Raw genomic sequence first — 17,085 nt, 5'->3', positions numbered from 1 at the left:
ATGCCCCCAGCTTTGTTTTTCCTTTTCAACAATTCCTTGGTGATTCAGGGCCTTTCCTGGTTCCACACAAATGTAAGGGCTGTTTGTTCCAGTTCTTTGAAAAATGTCATTGGTATTTTGATTGGGATGACTTTGAAAGTGTAGATTGCTCTGGGTAGCATGGACATTTTAACTATGTTTATTCTTCTGATCCATGAGCATGGAATATTTTTCCATCTTTTTGTGTCTTCTTCAATGTCTTTCAAGAGTAATTTGTAATTTCTAGAATATAGATCCTTTACGTCTCTGGTTAAGTTAATCCCAAGATAACATATGATTTTTGGTGCTATTGTAAATGGAATGGATTCCCTAATTTCTCTTTCTTCAGTCTCATTGTTCGTGTATAGAAATGCAACTGATTTCTGAGCACTGGTTTTGTATCCCGCCACATTACTGAATTGCTCTATAAGTTCTAGTAGTTTGGGAGTGGAGTCTCTTGGGTTTTCCATGTAGAGTATCATGTCATCTGCGAAGAGAGACAGTTTGACTTCTTCTTTGCCGATTTGGATACCTTTTATCCCTTTTTGGTGTCTGATTGCTGTTGCAAGGACTTCTAGTACTATGTTGAATAATAATGGCGAGAGTGGGCATCCTTGTCATGTTCGTGATCTTAAGGGAAAGGCTTTCAGCTTTTCCCCACTGAGAATGATATTTGCTGTAGGCTTTTCATAGATGGTTTTTATGAAATTGAGGAATGTACCCTCTATCCCTACACTCTGAAGGGTTTTAATCAGGAAATGATGCTGTATTTTGTCAAATGCTTTTTCTGCATCAATTGAGAGGATCATATGGTTCTTGACTCTTTTCTTGATGATATGATCTATCACACTGATCAATTTGTGAATGTTGAACCACCCTTGCATCCCAGGGATGAATCCCACTTGGTCATGATGGATAATCCTTTTAATGTACCATTGGATCCTATTACCTAGGATCTTGCTAGGTACAGCCACTTTGGAAAACAGTGTGGAGGTCCCTCAAAAAGTTAAAAATAGAGCTACACCATGACCCCGCAATTGCAGTACTGGGTATTTACCCCAAAGACACAACGTAGTGAAAAGAAAAGCCATATGCACCCCAATGTTCATAGCAGCCTTGTCCACAATAGCTAGAGAAGATATTTGCAAATGAAACTACAGATAAAAGACTGGTAACCAAGATCTACAAAGATCTTCTCAAATTCAATACATGTGAAACAAATAATCAAATCAAAAAATGGGCAGAAGATATGAACAGACACTTTTCCAATGAAGACATACAAATGGCTAACAGACAGGAAAAAATGTTCAAAATCATTCAATGATCATATGGTTTCACTCATTTGTGGAACATAAGGAATAGCAGGGAGATCAGTAGAAGAAGGAAGGGGAAAATGAAGGGGGGGTAAACAGAAGGGGGAATGAACCACGAGAGACTGTGGACTCTGGGATGCAAACTGAGGGTTTCAGGGGGGAGCGCAGTGGGGGGTTGGGTTAGCCCTGTGATGGGTATTAAGGAGGGCACGTATTGCATGGAGCAAACAATGAATCATGGAACACTACATAAAAAACTAATGATGTACCATGTAGTGACTAACATAATAAAAAATTAAAAAAAAAACAAAGACAAGATCTATTATAAATATTTGTCTCTTAACTTGGGAGCAGCAAATTATATCAACCAATTAAAAACCAAAGTGAAGAAACACATTGATAATAATAGAATAATAGGATATCAACACCCCACTCACAGCTAAGGACAGATCATCTAAGGAGCAGATCAACAAGGAAAAAGGGCTTTGAATGACACACTGGACCAGACAACAAAAGAAATAAAAGGCATTCAAGTTGGCAAAAACAAGTCCAATGCTCTCTCCTCACAGATATTTTATGTGGAAAACCCAGAAGACACCACTCCAAAATTACTAGAACTCATACCACAATTCAGCAACGTGGCAGGACACAAAATCAATGCACGGTAATCAGTTACATTTCTACACACTAACAAGGAGACTGAAGAAAGAGAAAATAAGGAATGGATCCCATTGACAATTGCACCAAAATCCATAAGATACTAGGAATAAACCTAACTAAGGGGCAAAGGATCTATACTCTAAACACTACAGAACAGTTATGAAAGAAATTGAGAGAGACACAAAGAGATGGAAAAACATTCCATGCTCATGGATTGGAAGAATAAACATTCTGAAAATGTCTATGCTGCCCAGAGCAATCTAAACATTCAATGCAATCCCTACCAAAATATCAGCAACATATTTCAAAGCGTTGGAATAAATAATTCTAAAGTTTGTATGGAACCAGAAAAAAACCTGAATAGCCAGAGAAATGTTGGAAAAGAAAACCAAAGCTGGGGGCATCACAATGCCTGATTTCAAGCTATATTACAAAGCTGTGATCATCAAGACAGCATGGTACTGGCACAAAAACAGACACATAGATCAGTGGAACAGAATAGAGAGCCCAGAAATGGACCCTCAACTCTGTGGTCAACTAATATTCGACAAAGCAGGAAAGAATATCCAATGGAAAAAAGACAGTCTCTTCAATAAATGGTGCTGGGAAAATTGGCCAGCCACATGCAGAAGAATGAAACTGGACCATTCTCTCACACCATACACAAAGATAAACTCAAAATGGATGAAAGACCTCAGTGTGAGACAGGAGCCCATCAAAATTCTAGAGTGAACATAGGCAGTAACATCTCTGACCTCAGCTGCAGCAACTTCTTGCAAGACACATCTTCAAAGGCAAAGGAAACAAAAGCAAAAATGAACTATTGGGACTTCATCAAGACAAAAAGCTTCTGCACAGCAAAGGAAACAGTCAACAAAGCTAAAAGGCAACCTACAGAACGGGAGAAGATATTTGCAACTGACATATCAGGTAACGGGCTAGTATCCAAGATCTATAGATAATGTCTCAAAGTCAAAACCCAAAAAGACAAAGAATCCAGTCAAGAAGTGGGCACAAGACATGAACAGACATTTCTCCAGAGAAGACATACAAATGGCCAACAGACACATGAACAAATGCTCAACATCACTAGCCACCAGTGAAATACAAATCAAAACCACATCGAGATACAACCTTGCACCAGTTAGAATGGCAAAAATTAACAAGACAGGCAACAACAAATGTTGGAGAGGATGTGGAGAAAAGGGAACCCTCTTCCCCTCTTGGTGGGAATGCAAGCTGGTACAGCCACTGCTGAAAACAGTATGGAGTTTACTCAAGACATTAAAGAAAGAGCTACACTATGACCCAGCAATTGCACTACTAGGTATTTACCCCAAAGATACAGATGTAGTGAAAAGAAGGGGCACATGCACCCCTATGTTCATAGCAGCAATGTCCACAGTAGCCAAACTGTGGAAGGAGCCAATAAGTCCTTCAACAGATCAATGGATAAAGAAGATGTGGTCCATATATACAATGGAATATTACTCAGCCATCAGAGAGGATGAATACCCACTTATCTGCACGGATATGGATGGAACTGGAGGGGATTAAGCTAAGTGAAATAAGTCAAGCAGAGAAAGACTATCACAGGGTTTCACTCACTTATGGAACATAAGGACTAGCATGAAGGACATTAGGAGAAGGATGGGAAACTGAAGGGGGGAATCAGTTAGGGAGACGACTCATGAGAGACCCTTAACTCTAGGAAACAAAGTGAGGGTTGCTGGTTGAGAGGTGGCTGGGAATGGGGAAACTGTGTGATGGGCATGTGATGCGATGACCATATGGTGTTACCCAACTGATGAATTATTGAACTCTACTTCTGGAAATTATGGTGTACTATATATTGGCTAATTGGATTTAAATTAAAAAGAAATAAATAAAAGTGGATGCAAATAATAAAAAAAAATAAGTTTCTTTCTTTTTTTTTTTTTTTAAGAATTAGGACAGACAGTCCTGGGAGAGGGACCGAGCCGGGACAAAGCAAAGGCAGTGACAGCCTCAAGAAGGGCTGGTGGCGAAGGCCGATGACAAGAGGGTCATTCAGAACTGAGGATGATGTTGCCAGAGCTCAAACCTCTCCCACAGACAAGGACTGTCTCCCCGTTTTCAAACTGACCCTAGAGCCACTGAGGTTATCCAGCTGCTCGAGGTCCCTTATTCCCAGAACGAAACCCTAAACCACTTAAGTGCTGGGAGTACAAGTGATGGGGAGGAAGCCCGGTGCTGCCTCCGGCCTCCACGCTGCCAGGGACACACCACCCTCAAGGGCCTTTCCCTCCAGAATGTTCCCCTCCTTGCCCCGGGGGACTCTGCTCTGGACAACCCAACACGGGTGCTAATTATGGGGGTGGCACGTGGGTTCCCCAGGGCCCCATCGTTTCCTTTCAATAACAGGGAAAGTTGATTCCCCTGCTCCCTCTGCAGCGAGCAGCTCATCAGCGTCTCTGCTCTACAGCTGCTGTGCCCTTTGCAGTCAGGAAGGCTACTTCCGCGGCCGGCAGCAGCGACTGCGGACCTGCTGCCCCCGAGACTCAAGCGCTGCCTACACCCTGGTGCCGGGCTCTTGGGGAACAGACCCAGCCACCTCTGCCCGAACCTCGATGCTTCTCGAGACGTGGCTGGCTTCCTTCCCAAAGGCGTTGTATTCCTTCCTCTGCCGACAAGCGAGGGGGCTCCCACCCCATGTCCTGCTCCTGAAGGACCTGGCTCTGACCTCGGGCACCCATGCTCGAGATCAACAGTCACGCCATTAGCTCTGTCTTTCATCCGTCCCACTGCATTCCAAACTCCGAGAACCCAGAGTAGAAACAACAGACCAACTGATCATCTGGAATCTGAAGGGCTGAGTATCAGGGCCAGAGACTCGGACATGAAGGTAGGACAACGGTCTTGCGGAGGACGGGCACATTCTAGAGTAGCACACGAGGTTTGGGGACACATCCTGGATTATTTTTTACAACAGATTTGCCTTCTGGATGCTGCAGGGGAATTACGGGCACATGGGTATCTCCGTAAGTGTGTGGGGTGCGTGTGTCCATGGAGTACAGGTGTGGTGTGTGTGATTTCATTACCGTGTGCCTGTTTTCAGGGTTCGGCGTGTTTGGAGGGCAACTGTTCGGGGCTTGGCTGGCTGCACGGTGTGTGTCTACGTGACCACAGAATTAGAAAATTGGGCTTTCTAGAACAACATCTCTAGCACCATCGGGCCACCGGCCTGAACGTCGGCTCGTGCCTGTATTCATTCCAGGACGAGCCCACACTCCACAATTACCTAGAGAGCAAGGTCAGGATTCGTACGTACGTGTGTCCTCCACAGCCTCTCGCAGGTAGACCCGGCTTCAATGCACGTCCATACAGATGAAGCGAGGTTCTTGGAATCAGTGAGATTGGGGTTGAAATCCTGATAAGCATTTATAAACAGTGTGGCCTTGGACAGGTTATTTAACCTCAACTACCCGTCTGTCTTACTCCTGAAATAGTGTTGCCTCACTTTCCGGTGAATAAAGACCAGAGTTAATACATGAAAAGAGACATAAACTCAGACGCTGGCTCTGCCGCTGTAAGAGCTCTCTGCAAACCCGTCCTGTCATGGGAAATACGGACGAAAAGAGTGAGCATTTCCTAACCAGCTGCTCTGTGCCAGGCGCCGTTCTAAGAGCTTTACGTGCTTAACCCGCTTACCCACTTCTACTTCCAAGCGAGGAAACTGAGCCCCAGAGAGCGTAAGCCACGTGTCCGGGGTTGTCAGCTGGGAAACGGCAGCGCCAAGACAGGCACTCAGGCAGCCTGACGCCCCAACCCTTGCTCGCAGTCACACCGTGAACACCTGTTCTGCCTAATGAGCAGAAGCTGAACCATATAAGCACGGTGTTCTAGGGGGGGAAACGAGTTTTTTTCCTGAAAAATTATGATTTTCGAACTCGGAAGAGTGAATACAAAGTCTATCTATTTCCTGATACCGGCCAGGAAACGTGCAGTAGCAAGATTGTGCTGTAACGTTCGGTGATCCCATCAACCATATGGTTTCTGTACATTAGGAAACAGGACTCGACATCACTCTTCAGGGTTAAAAGGCTTCTGTGTCGGGCTCTCCTTTCATTCAATTGACAAATATTTTTTTGCAGTTAGAGCTGGGGGATAAGCCAGGAGCCCTGGAGATCGTCTCGTTCAGACTCCTCCTCTTAGGCACGGAAACACTGAGGCAAAGGGAAATGCCGTGACTTCTCCGTACCAAGTAATCCCACTGGCCACAGGCAGTTATGCTGGGTGGGACCCAGGGCTCCTGGCTTCTAGCGCAGTGTTCTGCCAGATGACTCTGGGTTCCAAGGCCCGTAGATCACGACCGTCACCCGAGGGAGAAGCAGGAGGGGCACGGACATTCGTGGCACCCTAGAAGAGAGATTCCCCACAGGGTAGCACTCAGCAGTCAGCAGCTAACGGTTGTATTCACGGCAGTAGAGCCCCTGAAACAAACAAGGTGATGGATCTGGTCTACCAAGTGCTGCTTCCGCCAAGCCTAGGGGGTCACACTTACTCTTCCGCATGACGCCCTGTGGGAGAAGGGGAGGGAGGCTCAGGGGGAAATCCCTCTTCAAATATCTGAAGGACTGTTCTGTGGGAGGAAGATCAGATTTCTACTCTGGCCCCTAGGAGTACAATCAGAACCCAGGAAGCAGCTGAAAAAGCACTGATCTGGAAAGGAGACAAGTCTGACCTGGACTCCCACAGGGCCACGCACTAGCTGTGACCTGGGGCAATCTCCCCTTTCCGGGTCTAAGTTCGTTCTTCTTCAAAGTGGAGATTCTTTCTCCCCCAAAGAGTCGGCTGCATACATTAGCTAAGCTGCACTAAGGGAGGGCTAGCTTCCCAAAGCCAGGGCACAGGTCTCTAAATGAGATAGGAAGGGGTGCTGGCATCCCCTCCCCCACGCTCCCGTGCGCCCCTCCCTCCCATCCAGTTCCCCACCAGCCGCGCCCCGAGCTCCCGGGCTCCCCTGCACTTGCAGGGCATAAAGTCACCCTTTCACTCTGCGCCCTTCCAGACACTCTGGGACTTTCCTCCCGCAGGCCAACCACAGCACCGAGGAGCGCTTCCTCCTGCTGGGTTTCTCCGACTGGCCCGCGCTGCAGCCCGCCCTCTTCACCCTGGTCCTGCTCTGCTATCTCCTGACCCTGGCGGGCAACTCGACCCTCGTGCTGCTGGCACTGCGCGACCCGCGCCTGCACACATCCATGTACTACTTCCTGTGCCACCTGGCACTGGTGGACGCGGGCTTCACCACGAGCGTGGCTCCCGCGCTGCTGGCCAGCCTGTGCGGTGCGGAGCTGTGGCTGCAGCGCGCGGGCTGCCTGGCCCAGCTGTGCACCTCGCTGGCGCTGGGCTCAGCGGAGTCCCTGTTGTTGGCGGTGATGGCACTGGACCGGGCGGCCGCGGTGGTCCACCCGCTGCACCACGCGGAGCTCGCCTCCCCGCGCCGGTGCCGCGCGCTGGCCTGCGCCTCGTGGCTGGGTGGCCTGGCCAACTCGGCCGCGCAGACGGCGCTGCTGGCCGCACGGCCACTGTGTACACCCCGCCTGCTGGACCACTTCATCTGCGAGCTGCCCGCGCTCCTGCAGCTGTCCTGTGGTGGCGGCCGCGACGCCACCGAGCACCAGATGTTCATTGCGCGCGTGGTCATCCTGCTGCTGCCGTCCTCCGTCATCCTGGCCTCGTACGGCGCCGTGGCCCGTGCCATCTGGGGCATGCGGTCCCGGGGCGGCCGCAGGAAAGCGGTGGGCACGTGCGGGTCCCACCTGACCGTCGTCTGCCTCTTCTATGGCTCGGCCATCTACACCCATCTACAGCCCACCACCAATTACGACCAGGGGCGGGGCAAGTTCGTTTCGCTCTTCTACACGGTGGTCACCCCGGCCCTCAACCCGCTCATCTACACCCTCAGGAACAAGGAAGTGAAGGGGGCAGCCAGGAAGCTCCTGGGGAGTCTGGGGAGAGGGCAGGCTGGCTGGTGAGTGGGGGGCGTGGGAGAGGGAAGAAAGTGTAGCCCAGGGCCCAAGGATGGGAATGTCCATTGGGAAGGCAGTTAGCCTTCTGCCTGCCCATTTCCCTGTGAGAATCTGCAAGATGTGTGCTCAGGCAGTCCAAGGTCGCTGGGGAGGTCCCATCCTCCCCTGAGGAAATGTTCCTGTGCTGGAGGGCAAATCCTTCTATCCTCTATAGACACAGGTTCAGGGAGGGGGAAGTGGCCTTCCGGCTTTCTCTTAAGCTGGAGAAGAGAGAAGGCATGATTTGGAGAGGAACTGCCCCATGCTCAGGGGGTCCTGTGACCACCCCTGAAGAGTCCAGACGCTGGTAAGATCTTGTATGAAAGGAGAGTCAACGTTCAGTCTCTCCCAATCTGATGGCACACACCATGAAGACCCCGTGGTGTCCGGCTTCAGGAGTCCCCCAAATTAACAGCGAAATCATGGACTCTACCCTGTAGGAGACCCCATTCAAAAAAAGGAGCCACAGTTGCTCATCTCGGGAAATCAGTGCAACCTAATGCCCACCTAACCAGGTCACTAGCGCCCACCAAGAGCACTTGACCCTAAAGTGTAACAAGGAACCCCCGAAGTGGGGATTGTGCTGGGTGGGGTTAAGCTAGGGATCTCTTCTGCACAAGGTGGTTCTTGAGCAAGTTTAAGGAACAGAAGGGACTAGACATGTCTTAGACGGTGAGGAAAATGTGTTCGTGACCAGTCATGAGACAGAGGAGTGAGTGAGGGGAGGAAGATGGAGGAAGGGACCCAAGTTCCCCAGAGAAGAGCAGACACAGGGCGGGAGGGGGGGGAGCGGGGAGCAGGAGGCAGACAGGAAAAAGCTCTGTCAGCCAGAAACTGGGCAGAGCCTTGGGAGTCAACCCTGAGACCAACCCAAAGCCCTCACCCAAACGATGCCCCCAACCCAGAGAAGACCTACTAGACCCTAACCCAGGCAGGAGAGAGACTGCTCCAAACCACACCTCCCCCAAGGAGCCCCAACTGAAGAACAAAATCTCTGAGTCCTCAGGGGAGGTATCTTTCCATGCTCACCATCATCCCCAGAAATAACCGTTGAATTCAGTGTGGGGCATGGAGAATAACATGGTATACTGTGGCGGGATTCATTTCATACCAAACAACTTTAAATAAGGACAGAGAAGGTAGTTTAACTGATTTTCTAAATTCTTTAATGAGATTGTAATCATATCAGAAGAATTACTTCACTTCAATATAAATCATTTCTCTGTTCTCTATAAGCAGAAATTCCATTTGATTCAACATTTTGAGTGATATTACAGATGAAATATAACGGTGGAAACACAAAAATGAGGGGAACATGGATCGCGGTGTAAAACTAACTTGTTGAACAGAAGAGGAAATAGGAATTTTTGTAAAAATCAGAAGGAACCAGGAAAGGAATTCATTGCAAGCTGGCCTTGAGGCTATCTCTACTGTGCCTTAAAATGTTATTTTCTGTTTTCAGTAATATGCACAATCCAGCCACTAATCAATTACGTTAGACCCAAAAATCATGGAGTTAGAAAGTTTTCTGCAGTCTTCCTCCCTACTTCACCCTTAACCTTTTCTGTTTATCTTTCTCGTTAATTTGGGAAATCATCAAGGCATGTGGGTGGAGTAAGAGCCAACAGTAAGCACTTTTGCTCCTGATCTCACCCATCCCTGGAAGGCTCAGCCCCCAATGCAGTGGGCTGTCAGGAAGAGTAAATTGCCCCCTCTGATGCCATAGTCTGCCATGGTCTTCCCATCTTCCAGCCTCTTGCCATTGCAAGTCACAGTCTGTTTCTCAGGCATGATAGTGGTCTTGGTCTCTATCATCTGTTTCACCTGGGCCACTGAGCTGGACCTTCACACCTGAAGGAGGTGCCTCTGCCCCTCATTGCATAACTCCACCAGAACCAAGGGCAGCTCCTCGTCACTGGGCTCCACCACCTTCAGAGTGAGGTGGATGGTCGTCTGCTTGTCAATGCCGTAAGATGACAGCTTCCTCTGGGGCTTTAGGGTCTTGGAGCCCAGCAAAAGGACCTGGTCCTGCACGGGAATCTTGGTCTTAGCCCGGACATGTTCACTGATCTTCTTCACTCTGTCCTCCAAGTTAGCAGTGAAGGTCATTGCTGTCCCCTCCTCAGAATAGACTTTCACCTGGACAATGAAGACCAAGAGAGCTTGAATCAAGGTGCCTGCCTGCCATCTTTTACACCATGTCCCCTCCTTCCCGGCCCCGCCCTCCTGCCTGCCTGGTCCTCCAGCTCCTTTACAACAAGCTGTGTCTCTCCCTTTCTTGGAACTTCTCTTTGGGAATTTCAAGCTTTTAACACAGGAAAATCAGTCTTATTCCCTTAAAACCATACCTCTCATTCATCCCAATGTCCTTAGTGATTTCCCACATTATTTGCCGGCAGGCAAATATCCAGATAAAGTTTGCCAAATGTCAGAAACAAAATACAGTTACAAAGCATCCAACGTTATATACTGGACGCTAAAATCCACTCCCAAAGAGAATTATCAAGACTTGTCAGCCTCATGGGACACTCATGCACTGCCCTCCATGACTATTGTAGATGGAAACCCTGGCCAGGACACATGTTCTCTGTACTCCTGGTTTCCTTCTCAATGTCCCATCGCCTTGTAAGAACTCACACGTTTCAGTGACACTGTGGTCGGTGTGACTTGTTCCCCTGGACTTCCTGTGTTTTTATATCTACCTATTGCAGAACACGATCTCCTCCTGTAGCTAGATCAGGGCCTCACTCACAGAAGGTAGGCACAGATCTAAGTCTTCCTTCCATAGTCTGAAGCTGGGCAGGCTCACCTCTGTGCTGTCACTGGAAAGCCTGGCAGGACCTCCCTCCTGCTCCATTCAAACCCATCTTCCCAGTCTGGACATCACAGACATTTCCTCACTGGACCGAAGCCCCTCTGTGCTGAGCACCAGCCTGATGCCAGCCCACGAAGAGCACCTACTCTCTATAGGCTCATGTACCAGGTCATTAACAGCTTAGAGTAAATGAGTTTTGGGAGGAGAAGGAAGTTGAAGAGCCCCGGGACCCCTAATCAGAAGAAGGAAAATGGGCTCCAGACAACATTTCCATAGTTTCAAATCCAGCCCTGTGAGCACAAAGCCCACTCCCACTTCCCACCATCCTTCCCTAACAGTGGCCGGTCAGGTCTGACACACAACAGCATTCAGGAGCCAAACAAGCTGCATCTATTCCCAGAAACTTCCTTCAGCTTCTGTGGGTCCAGAGCCTGTGTCATCCCCTGCAGGATGCCTTTCCAGTCATTCTGCCCCCACGTCCCCGAGCTCTGTCCCTCTCGGACTCCTGAGATCTCTCCCCATGCCTTGGAAGTGCTTTCCCTCTCCCCATCCCCACGTTCAAGCCCCAGCTTACATGGAGGCAGGAAGCACTGGATGCCATGTCTGCAATCACCGGAGCCGACACAGGAGGCAGAGGGAAAGGACTGGCGTCCAGCTTATGTACAAGCTGAGCTGGAAATCCCCTGCCTGAACCACTCTGCCTGCGCCCTTTGTTCGCCCATGATGTCATGATTTTCTCTCACTTTCGCTACGGCAGAGTCAATAAACAAAAAGCACTCTCTGATCACATTCCTCTCATGCATTCCATCCACCCTCCTCTTCCAAACATAGGACGGTGCTTCTCTGTTGAGAGCTTCCCCGGTTAGCCACCCACCACTCCCAGTCCTCCCCTGCTGCTTTCGGGAACCCATCACGTGCCATCACTCAGGGGCCTTCCTGAGAGCAAGGGGGTCCAGGAGAGCATGTAGGAGTCCATGAGGAGTGATGCGACCGTGAGCAGCCTGTTCACACCAGCCGGGCAGAGTGGGAGGCATGCGTCGAGATCACACAGGATACACAGCCTGCTCTGAGAGGAGATGGGAGTTCCAGTCCTGGGATGTCACTTGCTACCTAACTTGTGCAAGTCTGTTCACCTCCTTACATGTTTGTTTTCTGAGGTTTTTTTGGGTTTTTTTGTTTTTTTGGTTTTTTTTTTACTTATTTACACTGTAACTGCAAGGTCTTCTCATTTTTTCCAGTTTTATTTTTTAATTTAAATTCAGTTCACTGACATATATCGCATCATTAGTTTCAGATGTAGTGTTTAGTGATTCATTAGGTGTTTATAACAACCTGTGCTCATTACATGACATGCCCTCCTTTGTACCCATCACCCAATTACCCCATCCCCCACCCACCTCCCCTCCAGCAGCCCTCAGTTTGTTTCCTGTAGGCAAGATTCTCTTTTGTCTCCTCTCTGATTTTATCTTATTTTTTTCCCTCTCTTCCCCTATGATCCTCTGTTTGTTTGTTTCTTAAATTCCACATATCAGTGAGATCATGTAATTGTCTTTCTCCAATTGACATATTTCACTCAGCGTAATACCCTCCAGTTCCATCCACGTCGAGATAAATGGTAGGTATTCATACTTTCTGATGGCTGAGTAATATTCCATTGTATATATGAATCACATCTTCTTTATCCATTCATCTCTTGAAGGACATCTTGGCTCCTTCCACAGTTTGTCTACTGTGGACATTGCTGCTATGAATATTGGGGTGCAGGTGCCCCTTCAGATCACTACAGCTGTATCATTGGGGTAAATACCCAGTAGAGCAATTGCTAGGTCATAAGGTGGCTCTATTTTTAATGTCTTGAGGAACCACCACGTGTTTTCCTGAGTGGCTGCACCAGCTTGCATTCCCACCAACAGTGTAAGAGGGTTCCCCTCTCCCCACACCTGCACCAACATTTGTTGCTCCCTGTCTTGTTAATTCTAGCAATTCTAACAGGTGTAAGATGGTATTTTATTGTGGTTTTGTTTGCATTTCCCTGATGACTAGTGATGTGAAGCATTTTTTCATGTGTCTGTTGGCCATTTGTATGTCTTCTTTGAAGAAGTGTCTGTTCATGTTTTCGGCTCATTTCTTAAATTGATTGTTTGGGTTTTGGGTGTTGACTTTGAGAAGTTATCTACAGATCTTGGATACTAGCCCGTTACCTGATATGTCATTTGCAAATATCTTCTCCCATTCTGTAGGTTGCCTTTTAGTTTTGTTGACTGTTTCCTTTGCTGTGCAGAAGCTTTTTGTCTTGATGAAGTCCCAGTAGTTCATTTTTGCTTTTGTCCCTTGCATTTAGAGACGTGTCTTGCAAGAAGTTGCTGTTAGCTGAGGTCAGAGAGGTTACGGCCTATGTTCTCCTCTAGGCTTTTGATAGATTCCTGTCTCACACTGAGGTCTTTCATCCATTTTGAGTTTATCTTTGTGTATGGTGTAAGAGAATGGTCCAGTTTCATTCTTCTGCATGTGGCTGGCCAATTTTCCCAGCACCATTTATTGAAGAGACTGTCTTTTTTCCATTGGATATTCTATCCTGATTTGTTGAAGATCAGTTGAGCATAGAGTTGAGGGTCCATTTCCGGGCTCTCTATTCTGTTCCATTGATCTATGTGTCATTTTTGTGTCAGTACCCTGCTGTCTTGATGATCACAGATTTGGGGCACCTGGGTGGCTCAGACGTTAAGTGTCTGCCTTCAGCTCAGGGAGTGATCCCAGAGTCCTGGGATCGAGCCCCACATCAGGCTCCTCTGCTGGGAGCCTGCTTCTTCCTCTCCCACTCCCCCTGCCTGTGTTCCCTCTCTTGCTGGCTGTCTCTCTCTGTGTCAAATAAATAAATTAAAAACAAGAAGAAGAAGAAGAAAAAGAAGAAGATCACAGCTTTGTAATATACCTCGAAGTCAGGCATTGTGATGCTCCCAGCTTTGGTTTTCTTTTTCAGCATTCCCCTGACTATTCGGGGTCTTTTCTGTTTCCGTACAAATTTTAGGTTTATTTAATCCAGCTCTGTGAAAAATGTCAATGATATTTTGATAGGGATCGCATTGAATCTGTAGATTATTCTGGGTAGACTAGACATTTTAACAATATTTATTCTTCCAACCATGAACATGGAATGCTTTTCCATTTCTTTGTGTCTTCTTCATTTCTTTCATAAGTGTTCTGTAGTTTCTAGAGTACAGATATCTTACCTCTTTGGTTGGGTTTATTCCTAGTAATCTTATGGTTTTTGGTGCAATTGTAAGTGGAATCGATTCCTTAATTTCTCCCTCTTCAGTCATATTGTTAATGTGTAAAAATGCAACTGATTTCTGTGCATTGATTCTGTGTCCTGCCACGTTGCTAAATTGCTGTATGAGTTCTAGCAATTTTGCGGTGGAGTCTTTTGCGTTGTCATGAGACAATTGGAGAGAATTCAGAAACAGTTTATAAAATGTTCTTTACGAAGGACCTTACTTTCCTGTCTTGAGCTCTATGGCACTCTTCCTATCCTGTCCCGGAAACTGCAAACCAAATATAGTTCTTAGAACAATCCTAGCCCACCAATCAAGTGCTGAGCCCACCTTGCACATAGCAGAACAGCACACATCGGCTTTCATACCACCGTGACTCTGTTTCCCCACCTTTACTGCTGGACACTCCCTAATCCCTGTGCTCTGTGACCTCACACACACCCACACTGCTGCTTCCTCCCTAGCTCTGGAGGTTTGGATGGGGACGAAAAGGGAGGGCACAGGCCATGTGCCCTCAGCGAGTTTACTTCACTACTCTGATCCCCCTAACATTCCAGTGAATCACTGCCCTCTCCCAAACCATCAGGACTGTGCCACAAAACACATTCCCAAAAAAGCCTTTATGAAAGGTACTCCCAATTTTTTCAAAAGTAATAATCCCACAAAAATGTCATTATCATCTTTTTTGCTGTGTTCTTAGCGGCCATTTACTGTACCTTCAGCACTGACAGGTGTCAAATGCACCCATTTCACTGCAGGACTTTCCATCCTGGAGAACCTGGGCTCATAGAAGTGCCTATGGAGAGTAATGGGATCCAAGAATGAAGCCAGTATTTCAAAAAACTCAACATAAGTCAGCTTCTCCTATTTGAAGCTCTTATTTTATAGCCATGAACTTGGAAAATTAGTAATGTGTTTTGTGGGGTAGACATACGTTTCAAACAGATAGGATGGGTATGAAGGGGGAAGAGAGCCTGATGGAACAGACAGGAAACAGTGGGCCCTGCCAGTCTCCCTGCAGGTGCCTCTCCGGGTTCCTATCATCCCCTGTGTGCGGAAACCAAGATTGTGATCTTGGATCTGTAGCCGCCGCCCTGCATCGAGCGTCCAATAGGATCTGCAGAATCTGAAACATCACCAGTAACCCAGCGGAAAGGGTCAGATCAGGTGGAAGGTGGCACGGAGCAAGCCCGCAGCAGGAAGAAGAGAGGGGAAAGCCTTACAAGCGCAGGCTCCTCACGTCCACATTTCTTCTGCGCCCATTACCTTCTTAGCCCTTTGCCTCATTTCTGGAAAGAGGAGAGAGGAGGCAGCTGCTTAGCATTAAATCATTCCTGTCTTCCTTCCCCTTTTTGCCTCTCCTGCCTGGGCAGCCTACACCATCTTGGGGCAGAGGTCTCCTTTCTCAGGGGAGCAGGGAACCTCGAGAGAAGCTCCTGCACAGAGAGCCCAGGAAGCGCCTTTCTCAGGAATGGTGTCTGTCAGAGCTGTGCCCACAGCCCAGACCCGAGCTGCAGAGCTGCAAGGCGAGCAGGTTCTGTGCATGGTTCCGAGTCCCCTGCATGTGCCTGGACATACAGCTCTCTGCCACCAGGTCAGAGAACATGCGTGTCCTTCCAGCTCTACCCACAGTGTCAGGGATTTATACAGATACAAGATGTAAGCTATGCCTCCTCCAGGAAGCCTTCCCTAACTCCTGTCCTAGTCTGGGTCAGGTGCCCATCCTCTGTGCAATCATTCGCCTTCCACAAGTCCCTCAGAACAAGTTTCTCCACCAGGAAATGTATCTGCGTATTTGTGTGTTCACCCCCATGAAACAGCGGAGATCTGGGGGGTCACGATTGTGTCTTGATTAACTTGGAGCTCCAGCACTTCCCAGGCATGCTGTCTGGTATAGTAAACACTTAACATTTACCAAACGCATGAATGAACTTTAAAAAAATGAGTAAGTGAGTGAATAACAAAACATGGAAAATGACATTTAACGAGCACTTATCATATTTCAGGAAGTGCACAAGATATTAGTAAAAGGCACCTGATTAACTGTTCTCGCCTTCTAATGAGGTAAATATTAGTACCCCCCTGATAAGCAAGCAGTGAACTCACCCACAGTCACATTCATAGTAGCTGGTGAGCAAGTCTTCAAATGCAAATCTCTACTGCTGTCCTAATGGCCTCCCAGGGAAAGGAAAGCGGGAGGGCATGGCATGCACGCCTTTCATTACAGGAAGGGTACGCACCAGGGAAGGGGTAGAGACAGACAAAGGAAAGCAGAGCCTGCAAGGAGCCTTGTGAGGAAAGAGCAAGGAGAGTTCTGGGTCCATATGTAGGTCAGAGCATCCCTGGGTGGGGGCCCTGCTTAGACCACAGGGCAGCTGCCGGCAAAGAGCCTGTGAGCGCAGCAGGCAGAGCCTGGGGGAGTATGGCACCCTCCCAGGACTGGGAGGGTTAAAGGTGCCACTGTCACACTCACCTCCCCCACAGGGGATTTCTAGCACAGAATTACTTCAAGGGCCAGCTTGGGATTGTCCCAGGAATAACTATTTCAGGGGATTCCCTACCCAGACAGAATCTGGATTCTGAGAAACACTGTCCTTTCAAGGAATCCAAATAACAAACCTACACATTGACCTCTCTCTTTTCCCTCCTCCCTTCCTCTGTGCAGTTCCCTTCCATGCCAAGGGAGGGGCAAGGGCTGTCCCCTGTGCCCCTTTGCAGAGTCACAGCTAGGATTTCTCCCCGGGACCTGACCTCCTCCCTGCTTCCTAGCATACTATCGATCTGACATTGTTTCCCTCTGTGTCACAATAAATGTTTTCAGAGGCTGGAAGATCTCTTTCCATCTGCCCTTCGACAAATTCAGGAAACCAGCCAAGGTAAAAGGTCGTGCAGATCTCACCAGGTCATAAAACCAATGTCTCAGATATGCACAAAGCTCCCAGGGTGTCTTCATCACT

The 17,085-nt window shown here is 48.1% G+C and overlaps 2 protein-coding genes across 2 annotated transcripts; one reads left to right on the top strand and one right to left on the bottom strand.

Annotated features, from left to right (window-relative positions):
- The first annotated feature begins 5,036 nt into the window (after positions 1 to 5,036).
- On the top strand, positions 5,037 to 8,008 carry LOC121106034 (putative olfactory receptor 2I1). The gene is made up of 2 exons (XM_040644627.1): positions 5,037 to 5,047; positions 7,042 to 8,008. Exons 1-2 carry the CDS (start codon positions 5,037 to 5,039, stop codon positions 8,006 to 8,008), a joined length of 978 nt encoding a protein of 325 aa, XP_040500561.1.
- Positions 8,009 to 9,190: 1,182 nt separating this feature from the next.
- LOC103681939 (ubiquitin D-like) lies at positions 9,191 to 11,457 on the bottom strand. Its single transcript, XM_040644626.1, is given in 2 exon segments — positions 9,191 to 10,180; positions 11,431 to 11,457. Coding segments are annotated over 2 exon segments (498 nt in total). The 3' UTR covers positions 9,191 to 9,709.
- Positions 11,458 to 17,085: the final 5,628 nt, after the last annotated feature.

The sequence above is a fragment of the Ursus maritimus genome, unplaced genomic scaffold (genome assembly GCF_017311325.1).
Source record: "Ursus maritimus isolate PB19 unplaced genomic scaffold, ASM1731132v1 scaffold_30, whole genome shotgun sequence".
NCBI lineage: Eukaryota > Metazoa > Chordata > Mammalia > Carnivora > Ursidae > Ursus > Ursus maritimus.
The sequence above is the reverse complement of the archived record's forward strand: the minus strand, read 5'-3'. Positions and strand labels throughout refer to the sequence as shown.